The sequence below is a fragment of the Rhinatrema bivittatum genome, chromosome 5 (assembly GCF_901001135.1).
Source record: "Rhinatrema bivittatum chromosome 5, aRhiBiv1.1, whole genome shotgun sequence".
NCBI lineage: Eukaryota > Metazoa > Chordata > Amphibia > Gymnophiona > Rhinatrematidae > Rhinatrema > Rhinatrema bivittatum.
This window is the reverse complement of record NC_042619.1, coordinates 94,094,035-94,120,466: the sequence shown is the minus strand read 5'-3', so window position 1 is coordinate 94,120,466 and position 26,432 is coordinate 94,094,035. Positions and strand designations below refer to the sequence as shown.

At 43.6% G+C, this 26,432-nt stretch overlaps 1 protein-coding gene across 1 annotated transcript in view; it reads right to left on the bottom strand.

Annotated features, from left to right (window-relative positions):
* PAN3 (poly(A) specific ribonuclease subunit PAN3) overlaps positions 1-26,432 on the bottom strand; it is a 315,850-nt gene that overhangs the window by 264,146 nt on the left and 25,272 nt on the right. The window contains exon 2 of the mRNA XM_029602606.1: positions 15,272-15,393. Coding sequence (XP_029458466.1) covers positions 15,272-15,393 — 122 coding nt within the window. The remainder of the gene's footprint in view (positions 1-15,271; positions 15,394-26,432) is intronic.

Here is a 26,432-nt window from a genome sequence, read left to right as displayed (position 1 = left end):
TAGGCCATTATGGCTCTGAGATGCACCTTGTCTGAAGAAGTACTGAGAACCAAAGAGGAAAGGGAATAAGTACTGAAGCAGCTCCTGCAGTTCACATGCAATTCGGTCCGGGGGCCCTGTTGACACCAGGATGAAAACTTACTATTTAAACCTGTAAGCCCTTCTTGTAGAGGGCTTCCTGGAAGAAACTTATGTCTTCGATTTCCTTGGGTAGGAACAGAGATGTAACCAATTAACACTCAATATCCAGGCTATTAAATTGAATGAGAGGAGGATTGGATGGTCCAGATTGCCCCAGTCTTGAGTTAAATAAGGCTGGATCAGCTCCTTCAGGAATCTGTGGGGACTGTTTGGCCCATGCTGGTGCAATAAATATAGCAAATGTTGCTTACCTGTAACAGGTGTTCTCACAGGACAGCAGGATGTTAGTCCTCACATATGGGTGACATCATCAGGATGGAGCCCAATCACGGAAAACTTCTGTCAAAGTTTCCAGAACTTTGACTGGCCCCTACTGGGCATGCCCAGCATGGCACTAACCCTGCAGTCTTATTTGAATGCTACAGGCAGTGCCGAAAAATAAAACAACAAAACGTTACGAACCCAACACCGCGGGGCGGCGGGCGGGTTTCGTAAGGACTAACATCCTGCTGTCCTGCGAGAACACCTGTTACAGGTAAGCAACATTTGCTTTCTCACAGGACAAGCAGGATGGTAGTCCTCACGTATGGGTGAGTTCCGAGCTGAGGATGTCCGAACATGCACCAAATGTAACCAACAGCATGCAACAGGCACAACAACTGGGGTGGAATTTGGTAGGGGGCATCCTGAACCCCACCGGGCAGGCGGAAGGGTGTAGGTATGTCACGTTGGAAATAAGTTACGCAGGACAGACTGGCCGAAGATGGAATCTTGTCTTCCGGCTTTGTCCAAGCAATAATGGGCTGCAAAAGTGTGGAGAGAACTCCAGGTGGCAGCCTTGCAAATGTCAGGAAGAGGCATCGATCGTAGGTGTGCTACTGAAGTCTCCATGGCCCTCACAGAGTGTGCTGATAGCAAAAAGATATGCAGTCCGCCAACCAGGAGGAGAGAGTCTGCTTACAGATAGTCTGCCCTAATTTGTTAGGATGGAAAGAGATGAATAACTGAGTGCTCTTCCTGTGGGCAACTGTACGGTCTAGGTAGAACGCTAGAGCCCATTTACAATTAAGGGTTTGCAGAGCCTGTTCCCCTGGATTGGAATGGGGCCTGGGAAAGAAGGTAGGTAGTATGATGGATTGATTAATGTGAAACTCCAAAACTACCTTGGGTAAAAACTTAGGGTGAGTGCGGAGTACCACCCGGTCCTGCAGGAGTTTAGTGTAAGGCGGATAGGTGACTAGGGCCTGTAACTCACTATTCCTACGAGCTGAAGTGATAGCCAAAAGGAAAATCACTTTCCATGTGAGATATTTTAGATCACAAGAGTGAAGAGGCTCGAATGGTGGTTTCATGAGCCGACTGAGAACCAGATTAAAGTCCCAAGAAGGGGCCGGAGGACATAAAGGTGGCTTGATATGGAGCAAGCCCTTTAAAAAGCATGTTACAAGGGGTTGTACTGATATAGGAACATCCCCGACACCTTTATGGAAGGCGGCTACTGCACTGACATGCATTCAGATGGAAGCGGTTTTTAGACCTGACTGACAAATGCTAGAGATAGTACAAAAACCTTGGGATTGGACAGGAAAAGGGATCAAGGAACTGCGAGGTGATGTGTACCTTTTCCATTTATAGGAATAAGATTTTCTTGTGGAAGGCTTCCGTGAAGCAATCAGGACACGAGAAACCGAATCTGAAAGGTTAAGTGGTTGAAGGATCAACCTTTCAACATCCATGCCGTCAGAGACAAGGCCTGGAGATTGGGATGGCGTAGGCATCCGTTGTTTTCAGTGATCAGATGCGGGTCTGTTCCCAAGGGAATGTGCCTGTGGATGGAGAGATCCTGAAGAATTGGAAACCACACTTGGCGTGGCCAGTGAGGTGCTATCAAGATCATGGTTCCCTTGTCCTGACGTAACTTCTCGAGAGTCTTTGAGAGAAGAGGAAGTGGAGGGAATGCATAGAGCAGCCCGGTTGCCCACGAGAGGGAGAACGCATCTCTGGGGAGAGAGCGCTTGCTCCGAATGAGGAAGCAGAAATTGTCGACTTTGTGGTTCTGAGAGGACGCAAAGAGGTCTGTCTGGGGATAACCCCATTGTTGGAAGATGAAGTCCGCTACTGAGGGGTTGAGAGACCACTCGTGCAGTTGGAAGACACGACTCAGTTTGTCTCCCAAGACATTGTCCACTCCTGGCAAGTAGGTGGCCCTCAGGTACATCAAGTGGGAGAACGCTTCTGACCAAATCTGCACAGCTTCCTGACACAGAAGGAAGGAGCCTGTGCCTCCCTGCTTGTTGATGTACCACATGGCCACCTGGTAGTGCATCTGAATCAGGATGACGTGATTTGACAGGCGTTCCTGAAAAGCCCTGAGAGCATATCGCATTGCTCGAAGTTCTAGGAAGTTTATTTGATGTTTGGCTTCCCCTGGAGACCAAGACCCTTGTGTTTGTAGATTGTCCACGTGGACTCCCCACCTGAGGTTGGAAGCGTCGGTGGTGAGAATGAGCTGAGGATCTGGCACGTGAAAGGGTAGTCCCTGGAGGAGATTGTTGTGATCTTTCCACCAGGTGAGAGACAGACTGAGTGAGTCGGTGATGTGGACAATGGTCGACAGAGGCTGAACAGCTTGAATCCATTGTGACCTCAAAGTCCAATGCATGAGCCTCATGGCCAGGCGGGCCATTGGCGTGACATGAACTGAGGACGCCATCTGTCCTAAAAGGACGAGGAATTGGTGAGCTGTTGCTGTATGCTGAGACTGCAACTGGTGAGCGAGAGACACGAGGGTTAGCACTCGTTGTTGAGGTAGAAAGGCTTTTGCCTGCAACGTGTCCAAGTCTGCCCCAATGAACGACAAGGTTTGAGATGGGACTAAATAGGATTTTTCGTAATTGACGAGAAATCCTAGAAAAATTAGAGTATGTAGGATCAAATCGAGGGACGACCTAACCAGTCGTCCAGATAGCGGTAGACGTGAACACCTTCTTTCCTGAGAAAAGCTGCAACAACTACGAGACATTTGGTAAAAACTCGTGGTGCCGATGCTAGGCCGAACGGAAGGACGAGATATTGATAGTGCTTTGGGCCTACTAAAAACCTGAGGTACTTGCGGTGAGCTGGAGCTATCGCAATGTGTGTGTATGCGTCCTGAAGGTCCAGAGAGCAGAGCCAGTCTCCTCTTTGCAGAAGAGGTAGAAGCGAGCCCAAGGTTACCATCTTGAACTTTTCTCGCTGTAGGTACTTGTTGAGAGCACATAGGTCCGGAATTGGACGAACTCCCCCGGATTTTTTGGGGATCAAAAAGTACCGGGAATAGAACCCTAGGCCTTGCTGCGAGAGAGGGACGGGTTCTATTGCTCTTAACTGGAGAAGAAGGGAAGCCTCCTGCTCCAGAAAGACAGAATGGTCGGATATTCTCCATGCTTGCAAAGGTGGTGAGTCCGGTGGAAGAGCAAGAAAGTTTAGGTGATAACCCTGAACAATGATTGCTAGCACCCATTGGTCGGTTGTGATTGATTGCCACATGCCGTGAAAGTGGCACAATCGACCTCCCGCTGGTATGCTTGGCAGAGGTATCAGGCTGCTGCTCTCCAAGTGAAAGTCAAAAACCTGAAGCAGGCACCGGCTGGGAAACTGCTTGCGGCTTTTGCTTCCGGGCCTGGCGAGGCTGAGGTTTTTGGGAAGGTCTCGTAGTTCGGGACCTTGCTGGTGGAGGATAGTACTTCCTTGGATGGAAGAATGATTTCTTAGAGTCCTTCCTAAAGGGCTGTCTTGACGGGAAGTTGGAAGGTATTGATGAGAGCTGTTTAAGGGTCTCATGATGGTCCTTTAATTCAGCCACTATTTGCTGGATCTGTTCACCGAACAGTTTGTCTCCTACACATGGTAGGTCAGATAGCCTGTCTTGTACTTCTGGCCGAAAGTCAGAAGATTTGAACCAGGCCCATCGTCTTGCCGAAATGGCAGCTGCAGACACTCTAGAAGAAATGTCGAAGATATCGTAAGCTGTTCTTATCTCATGCTTTCCTGCCTCAAACCCTTTGTTGACAAGGATTTGAAGCTGTTGTTGGAATTGGTCAGGCAGGGTTTCAGAGAAGTCCTGTATCTGCTTGAAAATGACCCTATTGTATTGGGTCATATACAGCTGGTAAGCAGCAATTCTGGAGATGAGCATGGCCCCTTGGAACACTCGTCGACCAATATTGTCCAGGAACTTGTGTTCCTTAACAGGAGGGGTAGATGAATGAGGCTTCGTCCTTTTTGCTTTCTTTTGAGCCGATTCCACCACAACTGAGTAGTGGTTGAGCTGAGATTTTTGAAAGCTGAGGGCTGACTGTACTAAATAGGTGTCAGCTTTTCTATGGACTGGGGCAATGGATCCTGGATTTTCCCAGTTCTTTTTGGAGGAGGTCAAGAAGAACTTGATGAACGGGAATAGAAGTAATTACTTTGGGGGCATCCAGGAATTGGAGGAGCTCCATTATCTGGTGCCTATCATCCTGCTCCGTCTGAAGCTGAAAAGGGATCAACTCAGACATTTCCTTTACAAAATTAATGAAAGAAAGGTCCTCTGGAGGAGAACGCTTTCTACTTTCAGGTGAAGGTAAGTCATCGGTGTCTGTGGAAGTATCATCACCCCAGGTGTCATAAGGATCAGCAGACTGACCTGTACGATGAGAAAGGGGGTTGGATACCCGAAGGCCCCAGCTGAGGCTCCGACAAAATCGAAGGAATCGCCGGGGGCACTGAGGACGGCCTGGAAGGCATCGGTGCCGGTATCGATGGTGCCGATTTGCGTATCGCTCCCGATGAATGAATCGGTGGCGAGGGACAAAATGGCATCGATGGCTGAGGCAATACTCCTGAAGGAGGAATGCGGAACAGTGTTTCTCCTCCTGATGAAGCTGTCAACGGGGAGTGCACCGGAGCCATCGGAGACCCAGGAATCACCGGTGGAAGGGCGGTCATGAGCGCTTCCATCTGGGATAGCAGTGGTGCCAGCGCTGCTGCCATCAGGTCGGTGACAGGTTCCACTCTCCGTGCCGGAGGAACCTGGAGCCGTTGCATCGCCTTGTCGATGGCCTCATGGACCAGCCGATCCAGTTCTTCCCGGAGACCTGGAGCAAGCAGCTCCGGCTCCGTGATGGAAAAGGGAGGTGGAGGCACAGTCGGAGGGACCACCTTTACAGGCGGAATCGCGACTCCCAAACCCCGATCGGGTGAGGATGGCCTCGATGTCCCGGTCGCAGGAATGGTCGGTGCCATTTCTGGACGGGGCTTCTTCAATGGTGGTTCGGACGGTGGCGAGGTCGATGATTTCGCTCCCTCGACGGTCCGAGACTTCCGAAGCCGATGGTGATGTTTCTCCATACGATCCCCTCGATCTTGTGGGGGAGTAACGGGAGTCGATGGCCGTGAAGACGTCGATGGCAGACTGTCACCAGACGGAGGTCGATGCTGGTGCGACTTTGAATGTGCCGGTTCCGATGACGTCGATGCGATGGACGGCGTCAGGGTGTGAGCACGGAAGAGGAGTCCCATCTTCTCCATTCTGGCTTTGCGACCTTTTGGTGTCATGAGGGCACATTTGGTGCAAGTCAGGACATCATGCTCACGGCCTAAACACAGTACACAGACTCCATGAGGGTCTGTGATAGACATGGTACGAGTACAGTCTGGGCACCGACGAAACCCCAACGCCATGGCCATAGAAAAAAAATCGAGCCGCGGTACGGTCGACAGCCAGTAGGCCACGAGGGCCAAACTCGACGGTAATCGACGAAAGACTGTCAAAAACTTACCGGAGTACCGCGGCCTGAGAAAAGTTAGAGGAGGGACCCCCTGTGGGGCAATTTATGTTTAATTAACTCCGTGAGGAAAATTCCTGTCAGGAATCTCTTCAGAGCTCCTAAACCGCGAGGCTACTGCTGCGCGGAAAAAAGACTGAAGGGAGACCCCTGCTAGCTGCAGGGTTAGTGCCATGCTGGGCATGCCCAGTAGGGGCCAGTCAAAGTTCTGGAAACTGACAGAAGTTTTCCGTGATTGGGCTCCATCCTGATGATGTCACCCATATGTGAGGACTACCATTCTGCTTGTCCTGTGAGAACAGGTGGGCCCAGTCTTTTTGCACTGTCCTGGCTATTAGTGAAATAGCATACATAAGATCTGTATTGCAGGTGAGCAGAAAAGCATCTTGAGCAGACTTGAGTTTTCTTAGAAGGCTAGCACAAAATCTTTCTACTTTTCTGTTTTCCTCTGATGCAAAGAGGTCTATCAACGGATGTTCCCATAGGTCGAATAGCCTGTTGGCGGCTGACTGGTGCAGAGAACACTCTTAAGGGTGAAACACCCTGCGAGATGATCCACCAACGTATTGGAATTCCCTGGAAGGTAGGTCTCTTGCAAGATAGGGTGATGTTTATTTGCCCATTCTCATCTTCATGGCCTCTTGGCAGAAAGTCCATAATGCTGTACCTCCCGGTTGGCATAACATAGGGCTACTTGATGAAAATTCTCTTTCCCTTAAAATGTGAGAAAGCTCTCACGACATGTCTAGCTGCTCACTGTTCCAATAGGTTGATCTGAAACTGCCAACCAAGTTCCTTAGGTTCAGAAGGGACCTGCAGGTGCTTCCCATCCCCTAGTGGATGTGTCTGTCATTAACATGTCGGGGAAGCAGACAAAGGGAGGCTCCTTCATGTTAGATGTACAGGTTCACATACTAGTGAAGTTCTCTTCATTTCCTGTGAGACATTAACCTGGGTTGTCAAGGATTGAATTAACTGGCCCATTGGTTGCAGGTTAGACAGACCATATGAACCGCCACCACTGCAACATGGCCCAGAACAACTAACACTTCTTTGGTAGTCACCTGATCTATCTACACCAACCAATGAGCTAGGGACCTGAGGGCGTCTGCTTGATATGTCAGGAGAAACACTTTGTCTTGTAGAGAGTATCTATGTCCTGACAAATTAGATTTTTTGAGATGGGATCAGGGTTAATTTTTCAAAATTTACTAGAAAACCTGGAAACTAAAGAAATTGGATTTTCCTCTACAGAGAGGTCAAAACCTTGCTTGGGAAGGTGCCACGACTAGCCAGTTGTCTAGGTAAGGGAAGACACAGATGTCCTGACAATGAAGATGCACTGCCACTACAGCTAGGCATTAGATAAAGATCTTCAGTGCTGCTGAGTGTCTGAAAGGGAGTACTTGTACTAGTATTGGGAGGAGTCCACCACAAAGCGTAGGTATGGATGGGTGTGTGGGCATACAACAGATCTATGGCACATAACTCCCCCACCTAAATGAAGAGCAGAATGGTGTACAGGGAGTTCATCTTGAATTTCTTACATAATAGATTCTTGTTCAAACTTTGTTAATCGAGGATGGGTCTCAATCCCCCATATTTCTTGAGAATGAGAAAATAGTGGGAGTAGAAAAACCCTGGCCATGCTGAGTGGGCATAACAGGTTCTACTGCCTGTTTGAGAAATGACTCCACCTCCAGGCAGAGCTGTAGTGAGCGAGAGATCCAGATTGAAGGTTGACCAATGGGGAAGTGTTGAAAGAGGTAATCAGATTCCACAGTCTTGAGTACCCAGTGATCCTTAGTGATTTTGTGCAACTCTTCCAGGTAGAGACAAGGACCCAGTTTTTGACTAGCCTCCAGGTTTCGATTGGACTTGCTGTGCTGCTTTTGGTTGACACCTCTTGCACTACCAGCCTTCAGCCACAAGCTCTTGCTGGGGAAGTGCAGGTGGAACATGATACCACTGGAATAGCCATAAAAGGCATTTCTGAAATTAAGAATGCTTAAAAGTGAAGTAGAGGCACTTTGATGATTATTTTTGCTCAGATCTCATCGAGAGCAACTGGACTGCCACATGCTGCTCCTTTATCTGAGCGACTGTTTCCTGACATTGTCTCTGAAAAGATGATCCCATGTGCAGGGAATTTCTGCCAAATTCTCATGGTTTTCGTTGCACAAACTGCTGGCCCATAACCACATCATGTGACATCCTCCAATGAACGCCTTGCATACTGGTGAGATGGTTTAAGCATTATGCTGTGGGTATGTGGCATGGCTCCCCATCAGCTAAGCTTAGCATACCTTCAGTATCTGATTGCAATCATTTAAGTCAGTATTTCCCAACCCTCTCCTATAGGCACACCTCAGGATTGCCACAATGAATATGCATGAGATAGATTTGCATATACTGGGTCTCCAAATCTATCTCATGCATATTCACTGTGGCAATCCTGAAAATCCAACTGGATAGGTGTGCCTACAGGAGAGGGTTGGGAAACACTGATGTAAGTACTGCACCATGTAAAACTAGTACATGGAAATGCAAACATTAAGCATTAAGCTCTGGAATACCTTTTTCCCCCAAAGATGCCCAGCAGCATGGGATCTTTTCCTGGTGGAGCACTGGAGAATATCCTCATTTTCTTTGCCCAATTTAGTGCAGACTCCACAATGACTACTTGATGGGGCACAGCTGCACCACGATGAATCCTGGGGGTTTTTGGACTCTATATTTTAGGTCTAATTTTCTGGCTACTAGAGCTTAGGAAATTGGATTTTTTCACATTCTTGCCTGCATTTCTTGCAGGATGGAATATATTGGAATTGCTGTCAGCTCTGCTGGAGTATCTAGAAGCTAGAGAAGACAGAAGACTTCTGTGTGAGGGTCCTTGTCCTTACAAACATGCACTCCCAAAGCCTCACCGAACTTATCCAAAAGTGTATTTAAAAAAATGTTTATATTCTGCTTCTTCTGCTTCATTGTCCAATGCAAATGACATAATATACATTCATAATATTAACATATGAAAAATATATAGAACAAATGTAAACAAAACAAAATAAATTTAAAACATTAATATTATTTACCTACTTGTGGAAATGTGTTCTGAGAATATGTCTCTGAAACCAGATTAGTCTTCAGACAGTCTAGATCTCTCTAGTTTTTTTTAGAATATCACAAGCAGAAGTTATGGACAGAGCAACCCTTTTAGTTATATTCGCACTAAAGCTAGATAAACACTGGACATGGAAAATATTTGTGTGTTGAAAGAATACTCTCTGGGTCAGAAAATTGCTGTGGTTCCTGATGTTGCTGAAGAAACACAGCAAAGAAGAAAACTGTTTCTTTTTAGGAGTTATAGAATTATAATCAATATTTAAGCAATTTAATGCCCACTGATAGTCCACAATTAGAGGGAGAAAATAAAGCCGAGATTTAGAAACACTTATGAAATGGCATTTCTGAGCAGAGTGCTATTTTGCAAAAAACCTAACTATTCTGGATCAAAGAAAATATATTTTATACTCTTCAATTTCACAATACATTTACAGAGAAAGTGCAATAGGAAATTATTTTCGTCTTTTAATTCAAATTTATTGTATAATTTTACATGATTTTCAAATGTCAAAGTTTTTTTGATTTGTCTTTTATTGTGAAACTTCTGAATAAAGAAATCAAAACATCAATATTGACAATATTCCCAGCTAACAAAAAGCCAACTAGGTAGCAGATATGCCTCATTAAAATATATGGCTTTTAACTTTTTCCTGTCATTTTTTATATGTTTTTGATCTCCTAGCTCAGCAGGAAGGATATTCTACAACATGGGAGCAATATATGAAAATACTCTAGACTGAATTTGCTGAAGCTTATAGTCACAAGTAGACATAATGGGGTAGATTTTACAAATCTACCTTATGCACGTAACCCTTTTAAAATCCGGCCCAATAAATAACAAATCTGCCTTGGAGGACCTTAACAAACGTACCAGAACATACAATTTTCACATTTCAGCCAAAAAATATGAATCCTCAGCATACAAAAGCTTATGCACTAGTAAAAGTATTTTAAATTTAGTTCTCTGCTTAGGGAGCAAATGAAGATCACACAACACACATGTAATATACTCTCTGGATCTAACGCCAACAAGTAATCTTGCAGCTCTATGTTGTATCAACTACGACACCCGAATTTGATTTTTTGTTATTTCTACATAAAGACCATAACAGTCTTAAAGGGTCACTCATCAAAATGCATTATGGCGTAATTGCATGAGATAACACATGCATTAATGTCATAACACATGCGATAATAGTACTATCACACGGCGCGAATACAAATTTTTGGAAGGGGCAGGATTAACTAAAATGAGGGGTAATATCGCACCGGAAGTAGCATAATGCATGCTATCGCATAATTTTAATGCCGGAATTAAACTACACCTTTTTTCCTGGCGTTAAGCTGTGCGATATGCCCGAAACAGCCATAATGCAATTCACGATAAGTTTTGCAAATTGCATTTTGGCCATTTCTGGGCGGGGGAGAGGAGAGAAGAGGAGAAGAAAAGAGAAGAGAGAGCGCCTGTGGGGAGGCCTTCACAGTATTCAACTATTTATATGACTATAGGAGGGCCAGCTAATAGCTCGAGGTAAGGTAGTGGTTTAGGGGCCAGTTTTACATGCAGAGTGAGACGTACGAACTGCACGGTACACCTCGGTGAAGATTTGATGTCATTTGGAGTGAGGAAAGTCTCACAAAGATGAAATTTCTACTGTGTCCTCTTGCCCTAGCTTGATTTATTTATTTTTATATACCGATATTCGATTTAAAATATCACACCGATTTACATACAGAGTATCATCAAGCTAGGCCAAGATAACATAGTAGAAATCTCATCTTTGTGAATGTAATCCACTTTGAAGCGCTGAAAAAAGTGCGAAAAGCGGAATATAAATATATATATAAATAAAGATAGTCTGCCCCATACCCCCAGTGGCAGTAGCGGCCCAGGTGTTTCTAAAAACTCTGCTGGGGCTTGTTGTTGCTATTTGGGCATAGAAGATGCTGCCACTGTTTCCACTGCCTGCCTTGGCTTTGCTGCTGCAGTTATAGTCAGAGCTGTGGGTAGGCTGGCAACCAATAGGCTGGATACTGTCTGTAAGGCGGTCATTAGTAGTAAGCCTTTCTAAACCCAGGGTATTTCCTGACTGAGGACTGCTGGTCAGTTGGTGATGCCACAGATAGGACTGCCACGTTTTGCTCCTTCAATTGTGCCACTGTTTCCCGCAATTTGTCCTCAAATAGATTGTCAGGGAGACAGGGGAGGTCAGCTAATTTCTCATGAATGTCCTCCCAAATGGTGCTGGCTCCGAGCCACACCATCCTCCAGGTCGCTATGGTTCCCGCAGTGGTCTGGGTGGACATTTCGAAGGCCTCATATATTATCATTAATAGGTACCTCAGCCCCTCCTTGAGGTCATGGAACTGCTGTGGTGGGGCTTCACCCGGGGACATAGATGTTAGGGGTGGTTTCAACGATTGCAAGCACTCGTGCAAGTACTACATTATGTAGAATTGGTGGTGCTGTATTTTTACATTTGGCAACCCTGCCTGAAATGCTCACTTGCCAAAGTCATTGAGATATTTGCAATCACAGCTCAGAGGAGTGTTGGAATGAAGTCAGGACTTTTTGACTCTCCTCATGGCCAACTCGACCACCACAGAGGCGTGCGGAAGTTGGACCGTGCTGAAATACGGAGACTGATGGATTCAAAACTTGAGGTCCGTTTTCCTTGAGGTCACTTGACTTGAAAAGGGGAACTCTCAAGCTTTCATCATGACAGAGTCCAATACCGTGTGTGCCGGCAAGGCAGTCAGCTCAGCCAGCACCTCAAAGATCTTCAGGATACCCTTGGACTTCTGCCCACGGGTCGGGCACTTTCCTTGTTTCACTATTAAGGTGAGTGCCCACCTTCTCCACAAATTTTAAGTAGAAGAGATCCTCTAGCGAGGAGGGCGGCTCTGGCGGGTCCGAGAGGTATCCCGTCGAGGAGCCTGGTGAAGTAGGTGGCGAAAGCTCCAGGGAAATGTCCGGCTGCAGAGAAGGCTGCAGGGTTGGGCTGTTGGGCCTACGCTCCAGACTGCTGTGCTCCTGTAGAGGTGAAGAGGCATCTCTGAGGCGGGGCCTCACGCTAGGTACGGCAAGGCTGATCACCTCCTTGATCCTCCACTGAGGTGAAAAACTGGGACAAGATTTGAGATATTTGAGAAATTGCCTGTGAGGCAAGGTCTCTCTGCAGTTGACGAGGTGACCCCTTCTTCGTGGAATTCCTCGGGAGCAAGGCTGTCAGTAGAACGTCGAATCAGGGCCTCTGGGATGAAACTGCGACTGATCCATCCTGACACCTTCTGCCTTTTGTGGAGAGTTTCCGGGAGTTGAGGCAAAGATAGTTTCTCCTCTTGGACACAGATGAAATGTCCGAGAACACTCTCCCCAAGGACTCAGAGGGGACTCTAATAACTGCTCAACATCAGAAGACCCCAATTCAATCAATTCTTCACGGGTAAAGACCACTTGGCTGCTGGTTTCTTAGCAGGCTTCTTTGACGAGGAGGTTAGCCGAGACTGATGCTGACAACTCCGATGTCGAGTGCATCAGCATCCCCGGTTCTTGCATCGGTCTTTGCGTCAAGGCCACATCATGAGTCGAGCTGGACGACACAGGGTGATGGCACTTCGATGCCTCGGGCAACGATACTTCCTTGCGAGAGAACATCTGCTTCTAGAAGTGCATCGACAGCGTATCCCGCACACAGTGCCTTGTCTTCTGCACCGTGTCGGCCGTTCGGTGACTGTGCCGAGGCCTCATCACCCAATGCCGCAGATTTCCTTGCAGGCACATTACCAGACGCTCCACGCACCTTGGAGTCGTCGGGGCGCTGAGGCATGGAGGCCTGCACATGTCACTTGTCCGGTGGTCCTAACAATGAAGCCCTCTGACTCGTTGGGGCGATCCAGGCGCAGCCCCGGGGAAGAATGGGCAGATAGGAACTCCATGCTGGGGGCATAGGCCCCCGATTCCTCCTCTTGAAGCCTTGCTATTTTTGCGGCCCATTGGCACTGGGCCCAGGCATAGTTAACAGTAATTATGCCCATCACTGACTGACATAATTTTTCCGCACTAGCAGAATTTGAAGCCAGGAGGTCTGGGAGCCATTTCAATGTAGATTGAGATGATCGCTGAAAAAACAAAAATCAATCTAGAGGAAATGTAAGCTTCGCACGCAGCCTGCAATGCGTAAAAAACAGACTGAGGAGAAAATGGAGCCGTGCAGGAAAGGATGTGCAGCCGCACACAGAGCAAAGTTCTGTCATCTTTGGAAGCTCCGCCTTGGCTGCCACGGAGGGAAGTCCCAAACAGCATGGCTATTTCAGCCTGCTTATCTGCAGGAAAAAATTAATAAGGCCACTTCAAAGATATTTATCAGGATAACTGAGTTATCCAGATAAATGCCAATGTTTGAATATCGATGGCACTTTTCCAAATCACTTTTAGCCGAAAGGTTAGGAGCATTTCAGAGCGTTCCAGAATGGAGCAGACCCCCCATCTAAATAGCACAAAAACAGGGCCTGCTGGTCCAAGCCCCCTTAAACATTGCCTTGAAGAGTAAACTGGCCTTTCCCAGTAAAGCCTGTTGCTAATTATTGTTTATTGTAAACCGCGGTGATGTATCATTTTACGTACTGCGGTATATAAAAATCCCTAAATAAATAAAATAAAATTATGCTCCACTCCACCCAATTTGATCCCACACATCTCTACATCTTGCCTTATAGCCAGCACAAGGGGCTCTATTTAAAATAATAAAACTTCTGAGGAAATATATAAACAGCTTTTTTGGAGGTATGAAGAACTACTGTTTTAGGCTGAGAAACCCAAATTCAGATGGAGTCTCACTGGAGCCCTGAACAGGACAGGTATAAAACACCTCATTATTGCACTCTACTTGCTAATGTTTCAAATGTCCTTTAACTCAATATAGGAAAGTTTAAAAAAAAAATCTCATGAAACACCCAGAATTGATAATTAGATGAAAAAAAGCTCCAATATATTTTGCTTTCTTCAGCAAGGTTTGCCTGGGCTTCACAAATAGTTTGTCTAAATATTACTAGAAAATACCAAATAGGGACTAGAATCCATCCCAATGAGGATTTTTCCCTGAGTATTTTGGTCTTTATGCTATTTTCCAGATAGCAGTGGAGCAAAACAGGTTAGCCATTCAGGATTAAGAAAAAAAATGTTAATTTAAAAAGACATTTTTGTAAAATCAACCTATGTGCTCCACAGGCACATTGATAAGAGGGGAAACTCTTAACACTTGGACATAATAAATATTTTGCAACCTTTTATCAGCTTTTCACCGATCAAAACAGATCATACACTTTTGTGCTTTAAAAAAAAATTAAAAGAGTATGATAAATGGAATATATAATATAACTGTTTAAACTTTTATTTGTTATGTCCCCTATATGTTCTACACTTACACATGAGAAATGTAGTTAATGAGATCAGCCACACCAAATTACATATTCTTTTCTATTCAACTCTGGCATTCTTTAGTTTTCAGTCAGTTGAAACTGCTTGACTGAAATCTCTTCCGGTCAACAAAGTGACATGAATTAGCCATTTCATGTAGGTGACATCAACCAAAGGTGCCAGCACAAATCCAGTTCTAAAGGCTCAGTAAAGATTTTACTGAGCATGCATGGGAGTTCCCACATGTGCACCCTTCCTGGGAAGTCCCTTAGTCACTCAGCAGCAACAAGGTACAAAGCCAAACGTTCAAAAACATTTCAGAGACAGAATCATTGGTGCTGTTGCTCAGACAAAAAAAAAAAAAAAAGACTACTGTGCTCATGAGGCATGTGCACGTGGGAATTCCTGCACATGCTCAGTCAAATCTTTACTGAGCTCTGAGAGATAGCTCCATGTCTGTGCTATTGGAGGACATCACCCACATGTAATGGCTAATTCATGCCTGCATATTGATGGATAAATCTCTCTCTCAAGCAGTTTCCATTGATAGAAAACTGAAGAATACCAGAGCAATGTATAATGCAAGAAACTCAAAATGTATCCCACTCCTTTTGATAGAACTGTAAGGCTAGGAATTCCAACAACTTGTCTTGCATTTGTATCTCAGATTCTGCTCTTCCTATTATTATTTAAACATTTATATGGTACTCTATTAATTCTCCTATCCCGTTATTCAATTAAATATAAATATTTGCTTTCAAAGCCCAATTCTTTTTACCTGCATCATGGGATACTTTGTTTCTGCAGGGCTTCCAAATCCATTGACTCCAATAAAGCTGGTACTGAAGTAGGAATCTGTGAGACTAGCATCTGTTAAAACACCTCCATCTATTCCAGGAACTAAAAAATAAAAAAATATATATATTAAACCCAATTCTTTAAAATTTTGGTATTTCAACTAGAATCAAGATATTCCACTCAAGAGTGGAAAAATCCTACGTGCTAGATCACCCTGATACCTAAAAATTACATTTGATACCAGCCTAGGAACAAAAATAATAGCTGCCTCCTAGATTGCACTCTGCCCAGAAGAGGGGAGGGGGCCAAAAGAGGTTACAGGGAGTTAAAGGGGAAAGAAGTTGGAATGGAAGGAAAAATCAAATTAACAAAAAAAAAAAAAAAAAGGTAAAGAAGAACACTAATAACCTCACAACAGAAAAACAAACTTATAAACAGAAAGTCCACCACACAAAACCAACTAACAAGAAAAAAATACATTTTTTTACCCAAACTTCTACAGCTTTTTCCTTGCACACAAGTTTTCTAAGGATTTTTCAACTCATTCCATTATCCTTTATTTTAGTAGAAACTCCATTAATTTACCATCCATCGAGGACAAGCTAACTGGTCTGTAATCAGCTGCCCCTTTATTTCCATTTTTATGAAGCAGGATGTCTGCCCAAGTCTAGTCCTCCTGAACCATGCCCCTCTCCAAAGAACAGAATGAGCAGAACTGTCATTAAAGCTTCTTTGGCACCTTAGGATGTATCCCATCTAAATCCATTGCCTTTCCTGCTTTCAGTTTAGTTAGCTCCATGCAAAATCTCTACTCTGTAAATGGGAGCAATATGTATCAATCTATCATATGTACGCCTGCCATCTCTCTGTGGTCCTTCAACCCCTTCTTCTGAGCAATAATATTTAAATGTTTCTACTATTTTCTTGTTATCCTCTAGATCAGAGTTTCTCAACCTTTTTTATAATTTATTTTATTTATTTGTGTTTTTACTATACCGGCATTCGCAATAGGTATCACATCATGCCGGTTTACAATTAACAAAGGGGTGTCAAAAGAAGAAACAATAAAAACATTAAGAGGTGTTAAACTAAAAACGTTGCAGTTACAATAAAACAGGGAAATACACAACTGGGAGCAGAAAAGGCGATAGGAAGTTTAACAGAATGAACAAAATTTACAAAAAGTTTTTTTTGGTATTTGCTAAGTTATGGTGTTTTGCAGTGTTGTTATTTACCGTGTTAAGGTAAAGTCTGAGAGTCTGTTAATGGTGAGTTAAGGCTCTATTAATGGTTAGTTAAGGTTCAGTTGGGGTCTGGAAAGGCTTTTTTAAATAACCACGTTTTGAGTCTTTTTCTGAATGTTGGAGGGCATGGTTCCTGTCGTAGATCCAGTGGAATGGAGTTCCAAAGAGGTGGTCCTGCTGTGGAGAATGCCCTGTCTCTGAAGGTTATATGATGTGAGGTTTTAGAGTGTGGTACCTGTAGAGATTCTCTATAGGACTCTCTGATGGGTCTGGAGGAGATGTGTTTTCTGAATGGGATTTGTAGGTTGAGCGGTGAGTATTGATGGATGGCTTTGTAGATAGTTGTAATGGATTTATATATAATTCTATAGTGAATTGGTAACCAGTGTAGGTCTTTCAGGATTGGAGATATGTGATCTCTTCTCCTTGTGTTTGTCAATATTCTGGCTGCCGTGTTTTGAACCATCTGAAGAGGTTTAGTGTGAGATGAGGGGAGACCTAATAATAAAGAGTTGCAATAATCTAACTTAGAGAAGATTATTGCTTGCAGGACAGTTCTGTAGTCATGAGAGTGGAAAAGTGGTTTTATTCTTTTTAAGACATGAAGTTTATGAAAGCAGTTCTTGGTAGTTTGGTTAATAAATGATTTCAGGTTTAGCCGATTATCAATGATAGCTCCCAGGTCTCTTACTTGTGCTAATTGTAAGTTGGCTGGTGGATTTGAAGTGATGTTGCTGTTTTCCAGGGATATGAGAAGGAGTTCGCTTTTTGAAGAATTTAGGATTAAGTTTAGGCTGGAAAGGAGGCAGTTGATTTCTAGAAGGCATTTTTCCCAGAATTCTAGAGTTTTTGTGATGGATTCTTTGAGGGGGATGACAATCTGGACATCGTCTGCGTATAAAAAGTATTTTAGGTTCAGATTGGTTAACAGTTGGCAGAGAGGGAGAAGGTAAATGTTAAAGAGCGTAGGCGAGAGGGAGGAGCCTTGCGGAACTCCTAGAGAGGAAGGAAAATGCTGAGATTCTTTATGTACTTTGACCTTGTAGCCTCTGTTCCCAAAGAATGTTTTGAACCAGGCCAGTGCCGTACCTGTTATGCCGATGTTCACTAACTGATTTAGGAGGAAGGAGTGGTTAACAGTATCAAATGCGGACGAGAGGTCCAGGAGGATCAGTAGGTAGGCATGACCTTTGTCGAGGCCCATAATGAGGTAATCTGTCAGAGATATGAGAAGTGATTCAGTACTTAATGATTTTCGGAAGCCATATTGAGTAGGGAACAGAATTTTGTGGTCTTCGAGGTAGTCCGATAATCTAGTGTTAACTAATTTTTCCATGACCTTGGCAATGAAAGGGAGGTTGGAGATTGGACGAAAGTTGGTAGGCTCTTTAGGATCTAAGTTTGGTTTTTTTAAGAGTGGTTTGATGGAGGCCATTTTAAGGTCATCTGGATAGATTTCTTGGGATAAAGAACAATTGATAATGTCTGCCAGAGCTTAGGAGATGGTGTCTGGGATTAGCAGAAGCAGTTTGGTCGGGATATGGTCAAATGGATGTGATGAGGGTTTCATTTTCTTCAGTACTGTTTTGATCTCATTTTCTTGTTATCCTCTAGATCAGAGTTTCTCAACCTTTTTAATAATCAGGGAACACTTTCAAGTTTGTTTGATCCTCATGGCACACACCAAACTAAAATTTTACAATGTCATATATATTCATATCTGCTAATCACTGGTCTTGTGACTGTAAAAATGCCAGAAAATATACTTTTAACTAAATTGAACAGCACTACCTTCCCTCTCCAACAGCACTCTTTTTCTCTCTAAATCCAACCCCCCTCAAGATTCAATCCCAATTTCCTTCTCCCCAACACCAAATGTTCCCTTTAAGGATTGGTTTCCTATGTGCAAAAATTTTTCGTTACATTACCCTGTGAGCACTTCTTTCTTTGATGCATAAAGCCTATCACTTACATTCACGGTAACCCAACTCTTAAAGGGAACATTGGCTAAGTCCATCCCTTCCTTAAAATTATCGCCTAATATCTACTAACAGCAGTGAAAAGAGAATGCCTATGAAGAAATATTTTCAGCAATAGCATTCAAAATTGCTTTCTGCCTGCAGGTGAAATTTGAGTGGAGGAGTAGCCTAGTGGTTAGAGCAGTGGGCTATGAACCAGGAGACAAGGATTCAAGTCCTGCTGTTGCTCCTTGTGACCTTGGGCAAGTCACTTTACCCTCCATGGCCTCAGGTACAAACTTAGATTGTAAACTCTCTGAGGATAGGGAAATACCTACAGTACCTGAATGTAATCAACTTTGAAGCGCTGAAAAAACTGTGAAAAGCAGAACATAAATCTAAATAAATTAAAATAAATTAATAAAGAGCAAACTTTTGTTAAAATAGAAATGAAGTGACAACGATAATGCTGTAAAAGCCAGTGATAAGAAATACCATCTTTCTCACATCAAAAATTAAAGTTACACAAGAGAGACCCGCACCAAAACAAAACAGAAAGGCAAAGTATAAATAAAAATGTGCCAACAAAAACTGATCTGGAAACCACAAGCCTGTCTATATTATGCAGTGCAACAATAGAAAAACAGAAACATCATTCCTCACAAAATATCAAGCAATAAAATCAAGACATATACATTCATAATATTGAACTCATATTAAAAGAAAATAAATGTTAAAACAGTCAACAAATATCCAATAATAAAAAAACAAAAAAAACAACTTAAATTTCTCAAAACACCAATAAAATATTTCAAAACAGCAGAGACATCAAACACCAACCAATAATAAAAATAAGGATTTTTAAAAACTCCTCTCCATACCTGGGATCTTTTGATTTCCAGTCAACCTGGGATTATTATGGATTGTTGCGGGGGGGGGGAGGGGGCACACAAACTATCTTCTTTCTCTCACAGGCACACTCCCAAACAGGCTCCCAATCTCTCTCTCTCACACAGACATACACACAAACTTGCTCCCAATCTCTCTCTCTCTCTCACACACATACACACAAACTTGCTACCAATCTCTCTCTCTCTCACACACAGACATACACACAAACTTGCTCCCAATCTCTCTCTCTCTCTCTCTCACACAGACATACACACAAACTTGCTCCCAATCTCTCTCTCTCTCTCTCACACACAGACATACACACAAACCTGCTCCCAATCTCTCTCTCTCTCTCACACAGACATACACACAAACTTGCTCCCAATCTCTCTCTCTCTCTCACACAGACATACACACAAACTTGCTCCCAATCTCTCTCTCTCTCACACACAGACATACACACAAACTTGCTCCCAATCTCTCTCTCTCACACAGACATACACACAAACATCCAGACGATAATACCTGGAAAAAGGGTGTAAGGATGACCACGTCGCACCTCTGCAAATGTTGACGGGAGACAACAATCTAGCCTCCGCCCATGACACTGTCTGAGCCCTAGTGGAATGAGCCCTAACCTGAGTAGACAACGGCTTTTCTCTGTTCCAGCACCCTTGCACCATTAGCTCCTGACAGTGCATTCCCCAACCATGGAGACTCACAACTGTTGTGAGTATCAACCAGGGAAACTCCATCTCTCAGATGAACCTCATGCAACCACTACTGCAGGTGAGAGCAGATTTCCACTGGCAAGTGCAGCCGAACCGAATAGTTCTGCCACTGAGTTCCAATGAGACAACAGGGAGCGCTGAAGAGGACACATATGTGCTCTTGCTCACGGCACCACTTCCAGGTTTGCTGCCATCAAACAGAGTACCTGAAGCTAGGACCACACTGTCAGGCAGTGTTCACCAAAAGACGCACCTGCAACATCAATTTCTGAATCCGAGCTTCTGGCAGGAACACTCTGCCCTGCCTCGTGTCAAACTGAACACCCAGGTACGCGGACTGAGAAGGCTGAAGACTGCTCTTAGCTAGGTTACTTTCCAGTAAGATAAAAGGAGGGGGGGGGGTCAGAAGAGTATGCAGTTCCACAAAAGTTTTCAAATTGCAGAACGAGGAGTTTATTGATAGCTTTAGGATGGTACTGCAAGTTCAAGAAGAATCTTACACTGACCATGTAAGAACCACAGCCGATATGGTTCTAGTCCCAGAGGAATTTCCCCCACCTTCCAGGGAGTCAGGATCTGCCTCATCATCAGTGCCATCCAGGTTCCTATCGGGAATATCCACAGCTAATAGAGGCGTGCTTTAGCACTTAAACATAGGACTAGAAGAGAGACGGCCACCAGCTGAGGATCCGACCTGATAGGATTGGTCGAAGCAGAGGACTGCGTCTGAAGAAAGGATTGCATCCTTGGGGAAAAAAAAAAAAGACAAACACTCTAGCCAAGAAAAGGCACAAGGATCCAAGCCAAAACCAGAAGATACTGGAGCAGGGCCCACTGAGCTACCATCGCCTGCAAAGGAACCATGGACCATGTAAGATTCTTCTTGAACATGCAGTGCCATACTAAAGTTGTCAATAAACTCCTATTTCTGCAATTTGAAAAATTTTGTGGATCTGTATATACTCTTCTGACCACCCTTTTATCTTACTGGAAATCCCTGAGTTGGGTTTTGGTCTTTCACCGTTTGCTTGTGCTGTTTTACGTTCATTATCCAACCATGCTCCTGCAACCAGGAGGTCACCATGTGGGTCATCAGGCAGCTTTCTTCCAAAGACTTGGCTCGAATCAGCCAGTCGTCCAAATACAGGTATATTAGGATCCTATCCTCTCTTAACTCCACTGCCAAAACCACCATAACCTTGGAAAGAGTTCTAAGAATGGTGGCTAGACCAAAAGGCAATCCCCAAAACTGATAATGGTACCACAGTACCGCGAAACACAGAAAATATTGATGCTCCAACCAGATTGGAATATGGAAGTAGGCCTCTGACAGATCCAGAGAGGTCAGATATTCCCCCGACTGCACAGCCATTATCACTGAGTGCAAGGTTTCCATGCGAAAATGAGTCACCTGCAAATGATGGTTGAATTCTTTGAGATCCAGGATGGGATGAAAGGAGCCCTCCTTCTTGGGCACAACAAAATAAATGGAATATTGCCCCCATACTTTCATGAGACATAGGCACTGGAACCAGTGTCCTCACACTGAGGAGCCTTGACAGGGTAGATTCTACTGCCTGCTTCTTTTGCTGGGAGTGGCAAAGAGACACCATGAACACATCCCAAGGAACACTGCGAAATTCCAACTCATATCCTTCTCTTATCACCTCCAGGACATACTGATCCGATGTGATTTTGACCCACCTATCTCTTTGTCTCGGGGGGGGGGGGGATCAGCAAACCTTCATTGTGAGGCTTGTGAATAAATGTACTGCCTGCCTGATGAAGCTGTTATGGGTGCATCAAAGGTAGCAATACAGTACTCTTCTGGAAGCCACCATGTGTCTCTATGGGGTGGCCAGTAAAATGACCAAGCAGGACCTTGGAGATGAAAGAGATTGATCAAGACATGTTCCTCAGTTGAGACTTCACATATATAGCTAATACACCAGGATTTATCATAGATTACTCCTGGGGGAATTCTGCGCTACTGCAGAGCGCAGAATTTGCGCAGAATTTCCCCCCTGCGCAGTACTGCCAAATTCTGTGCAGAAAATAGCAGAGGAAACCCCGGCATGCCACGAACGGAGCGCGTACCGCAGCACACGGGACGCGCTCTGTTCGTGGCGAAAAGGGAAGGCCCCTGAGTGCCGTGAACAGACTGTGCTCCGCTCAAGGAGAAAATGGAAGGGCCCCGTGTGCTGCAAATGACGCACCGGGCCTTCATCTTCGCCGCGAATGGAGAACGTCCCGCGGCATACCGATGAGAGAGAATGTGTGTCAGAGAGGGGAGGGTGTGAGAGAGCATGGGGGGAGGGGGGATGCCAGTGAGAGAGAATGTGTGTGTGAGATAGGGTAGGGTGACAGAGAGCAGGAAGGTGTGAGAGCATGGGAGGTAAGAGAGGGTGGGTGGGGGAGATGCTTGAGTGTGGGTTTCAGAGAGAGGGAGCCTATATGAGGAGATTGTGAAGGAGTGTGTATGTGTGAGAGATTGGGAGCTCGTGTGTATGAAAAAGGGATTGTGTGTATGTGAGGGTGCTAGCCTGTGTGAAGGGATTGTGTATGTATGAGACACAGCCTTTGTGAAGGGCTGCATGAGAGAGAGACATAGGTAGCCTGTGTGAGGAAATGTGTGAAAGAGAAAGGGAGCTTGTGTGGGTGTGATTGCAAGAGAGAGGGCCCTGTATGAGGGGATGTGTGTGTGTGTGCGCAAGAGTGAGGGAGCCTGTATGAGGGTGTGCCTATGTGGAAGGGGCACTCTTATAGTGAATTTCTAGGGAAATTATGCTCAAAATATTTAAAATTCTGCAACTTTAAGTAATAACTTTTTTCTGTAATAATTTAAAATGTAATTACTTAAAAGACTGTCATGTAAATTGTGTTATTTTGACCAATATAAAGTTTGCAGAATTTTCAGTTTTTTTGCGCAGAATTCCCCCAGGAGTAATAGATGCAAGCTAAATACTGACCAGGTTAGAAGGGCATCAAAATATTCACGTTCTAGAACACTTGCAATGAATGAGGAGACATTATCCATATCATGAGTACACTTATCCGTATCATGAGTACACTATACAACTTTAAGCCCTCATAGTCCTCCCCTACTCAATTTCCCTGTTTTTCGCCCAAGTTATACAGACCCAATTTTCTATACTTGCTTCACCCACTTTATGTTTTTCCAGAATATTTTTTTTCCAGTTTATTTCTACCCTGCTCATTGTTTATCCAGGTTATTTCTACCCTGTTCATTGTAAAACAAGACTTTGTCTCTGTTATATTTTTGCTGGTTGTAATGTAAACCGAAGTGATAATTAATCTTGTTAATTGAACCTCGGTATATAAAAGTAATAAATAAATAAATCATTCGAAATTTTGCTAATGCAAATTTTAGTTGCATGAATGGGTTTGAATTGATTTTCCCTTGTGCCAATAAGATCCGACTGCTTCAATGTCCCCTTTGGCACAAAGAAAAATTTGATACTAGGGACACAAAGAGCACAATGGTGTCACAGGCCAAGGCATGTTCCCATAAGCTCTGCCACAACACTACTAACAGGACATTATCACTTTCACAAGGAACTATGGTACTTTTGCATGTTCAGGCTTGCATGCAGTAAATAACAGAGCACAATAAAATGGCCATTTTAAGGGGTCATTTATAAAGTATGTTGAAGCAAGATGTATCATAAGCTACAAGCATGGTAAGCACAACAAGCTTCACTGTGCTGTAGAATTTCACATCTCTAGCTCATTTGCGTGTTACACAGCAGGGCACCAAAGATGCCTCTTTTAAATATAGCGTGTCTACACATGCAAACAATGCATATCGCTGGGGCCTCAATTCTGACCAAAGCAAGATCAGGTCCAAAAATGAAAGAAGGCGACTTTTGTAAAAAAGAAAAAAAAAAGTGATATATACAAATAATAAAAAATATTTTTCTATAAATTTTAAATTGCATGTAACATCACATAGTGTAAATCAACCTAATATAAAGATAAACAAAACTTATTAGCCAATATTCTTAGTGAATATGCAGCGCTCAGATAAAGCAACACTGTGACAGGTAAAACAAAACCCCCAATGTCAGCTGGCGTTTCGGTTTCCCTGCATCAGGGGCGGTGGGACTTATCTGGCATCACGGGATCGCCTTCTTCATTATAAACACACTTTTCTATTTTCTCTGAGTGGATGATTGAGAGGTCCAGGCAACCACCCAAGAGGTGGCCTTACACTAGTCTCCCGGCACCCTTTATGATATTATTTTGTTAATATTTGTGTGCTTCTGTTGATATAGTGTTCGTGTTCCTGTTTTTGTGCATGTAAACCACATAAGCTCACTAACTTATCCTAACGAGGCAATAATTGCTTCTCTCCTTTCTACCTTTTGGGTGTCCACCCCTAGGAAAGCATGGAAGTTGTGGCGAGAAAGATCACAGATCATGGCGGGTTTCTCCATTCTTAACCTTTGTGGGCAATAAGGACTTCCCAGTGGGTCTGGTTGTATCCGTATTTCATCACTGGGCAGAGAAAGGGCTATATAATTTAGGGAAGATGACAGACACAGTCAAAGGGATTATATAATTTTCATCAATTAAACGTTCAGTGGGACATACCTAGATGCCACTTCTTTGCATATTTACAAGCCCGCTACTATATTCTGCAAATCAGTCATGGGAATTTAAATGCCATAGTATTTACAGATCAGGATGAATCTATTTTTGAAACCACACCTAAATTTAATGCAGTGGGTGTATAGATGCAACATTTGAAGGGGCAACCATTGGCTACTCTTTTGGTAAAGTTGCTTAATTATTGGAATACAGACCTGGGAATTGTGCTGGAAGCAGCAGACAATATGGAAGCATTTACTACAATTTATCATTATTTACTCCCTGCTAACCTCAGGGAAATCCAGATTAAACTGTTGCATAGGATAAATGTTACCAGATTAAAAGGAACACAGATGCATCTATGGGGGTCTCCTATGTGTTCAAAATGTCATATTCTTACTGGAGATTTGTGCCATAAGTTTACAGACTGACATAATCTACAGAATTTCTGGGGGCAGGTACAAAGGTTTTTGGAGCAAATACTGAAAACCTCTATTCCCTAGGAGGGCAAATTGGTGTATCTCCATTTATTCCAAAGACACGATATATTGCCTAGTGGGGGAAAATACTTATCACTGTTTCAATTGTGTTGGCAAAAAAGTTATTTTTATTGCACTGGAATGCTTCCGATGTTCCTTCTTTTTCAATGTGGAAAAATACGATGTTACGGGCAGGCTACTCTGGAACAGTTAAGAAAAAAGGAAATATTTGGAAAGAAAGCCCTCCTGTTTCAAAGAGGTTATTTTAAGCTCTGGGAAACTGTGCTGAAAGGGAAGTAGGTGCTTGGATCTATATGGCTGCCCTACCTTCATCGGTGTGTGTGTGTTTGGGGTGTATATGAGTATGGCTGGTATGAGTGGTATATATATGGAATATAATTTGTAAAACTGGTGAGATATTACACTGTTTTGTAAAGTTGTGGTTCCAAGATGTTTCTTTGTTATGATCTTGTTGGAGCTGTTAATTTTTATTAAATGAGAGATAAAAGACAAAGTTATCAAAAAAAAAAAAAAAAAAAAAGTATTATGGTGCTATATTTTCTTTAGTTTCTTGTTCTTACATTGAATTTCAGTCCCCCAATTGAGGTCTCATGAGGATAATGTCTTTTTTTGTATATATTTCTTTTGAAATTTATTTATTCTATGTTATCCAATGTAATATTTATTTATTTAGACATTTTTGTATACCGACCTTCCTCACAAGACATCAAGTCGGTTTACAGTACAGAAATAAATATCAGTACCTCGTATACATTAAACAAATAGCTCTAATTGAGCGTTGGCTGTCAAAATCGCTGACAGCCGCTGCTCCTGTCAAAAAAGAGGCGCTAGGGACACTAGCGTGTCCCTAGCGCCTCTTTTTACCGCGGGCCCTCATTTGCATACTATATCGCGCGCACAGGAGAGTTGGTGCTCGCCTCGAAGCGCCGGCTCTCCCACGGGTTTTACTGTATCGGCCTGAGTGTATCCATTAAACTCAAAAGTAAATACTCTGTTCAATGACATCTGCGGAAACCAAATTGTTTTACAACCAGAATCTGCATGTCATTCACATAATTCTCTAACTGCTCCAATACAATTTTTCTAAAATTATGGCAATTGTCTAACTCGAAATCGGATGATAATTTGCATCATTCGTGGGCAGATTAACATCCTTTTTTATAGGTTTAACAATTGCCTGCTTCCAGATTTTCAGGATGTCTCCCT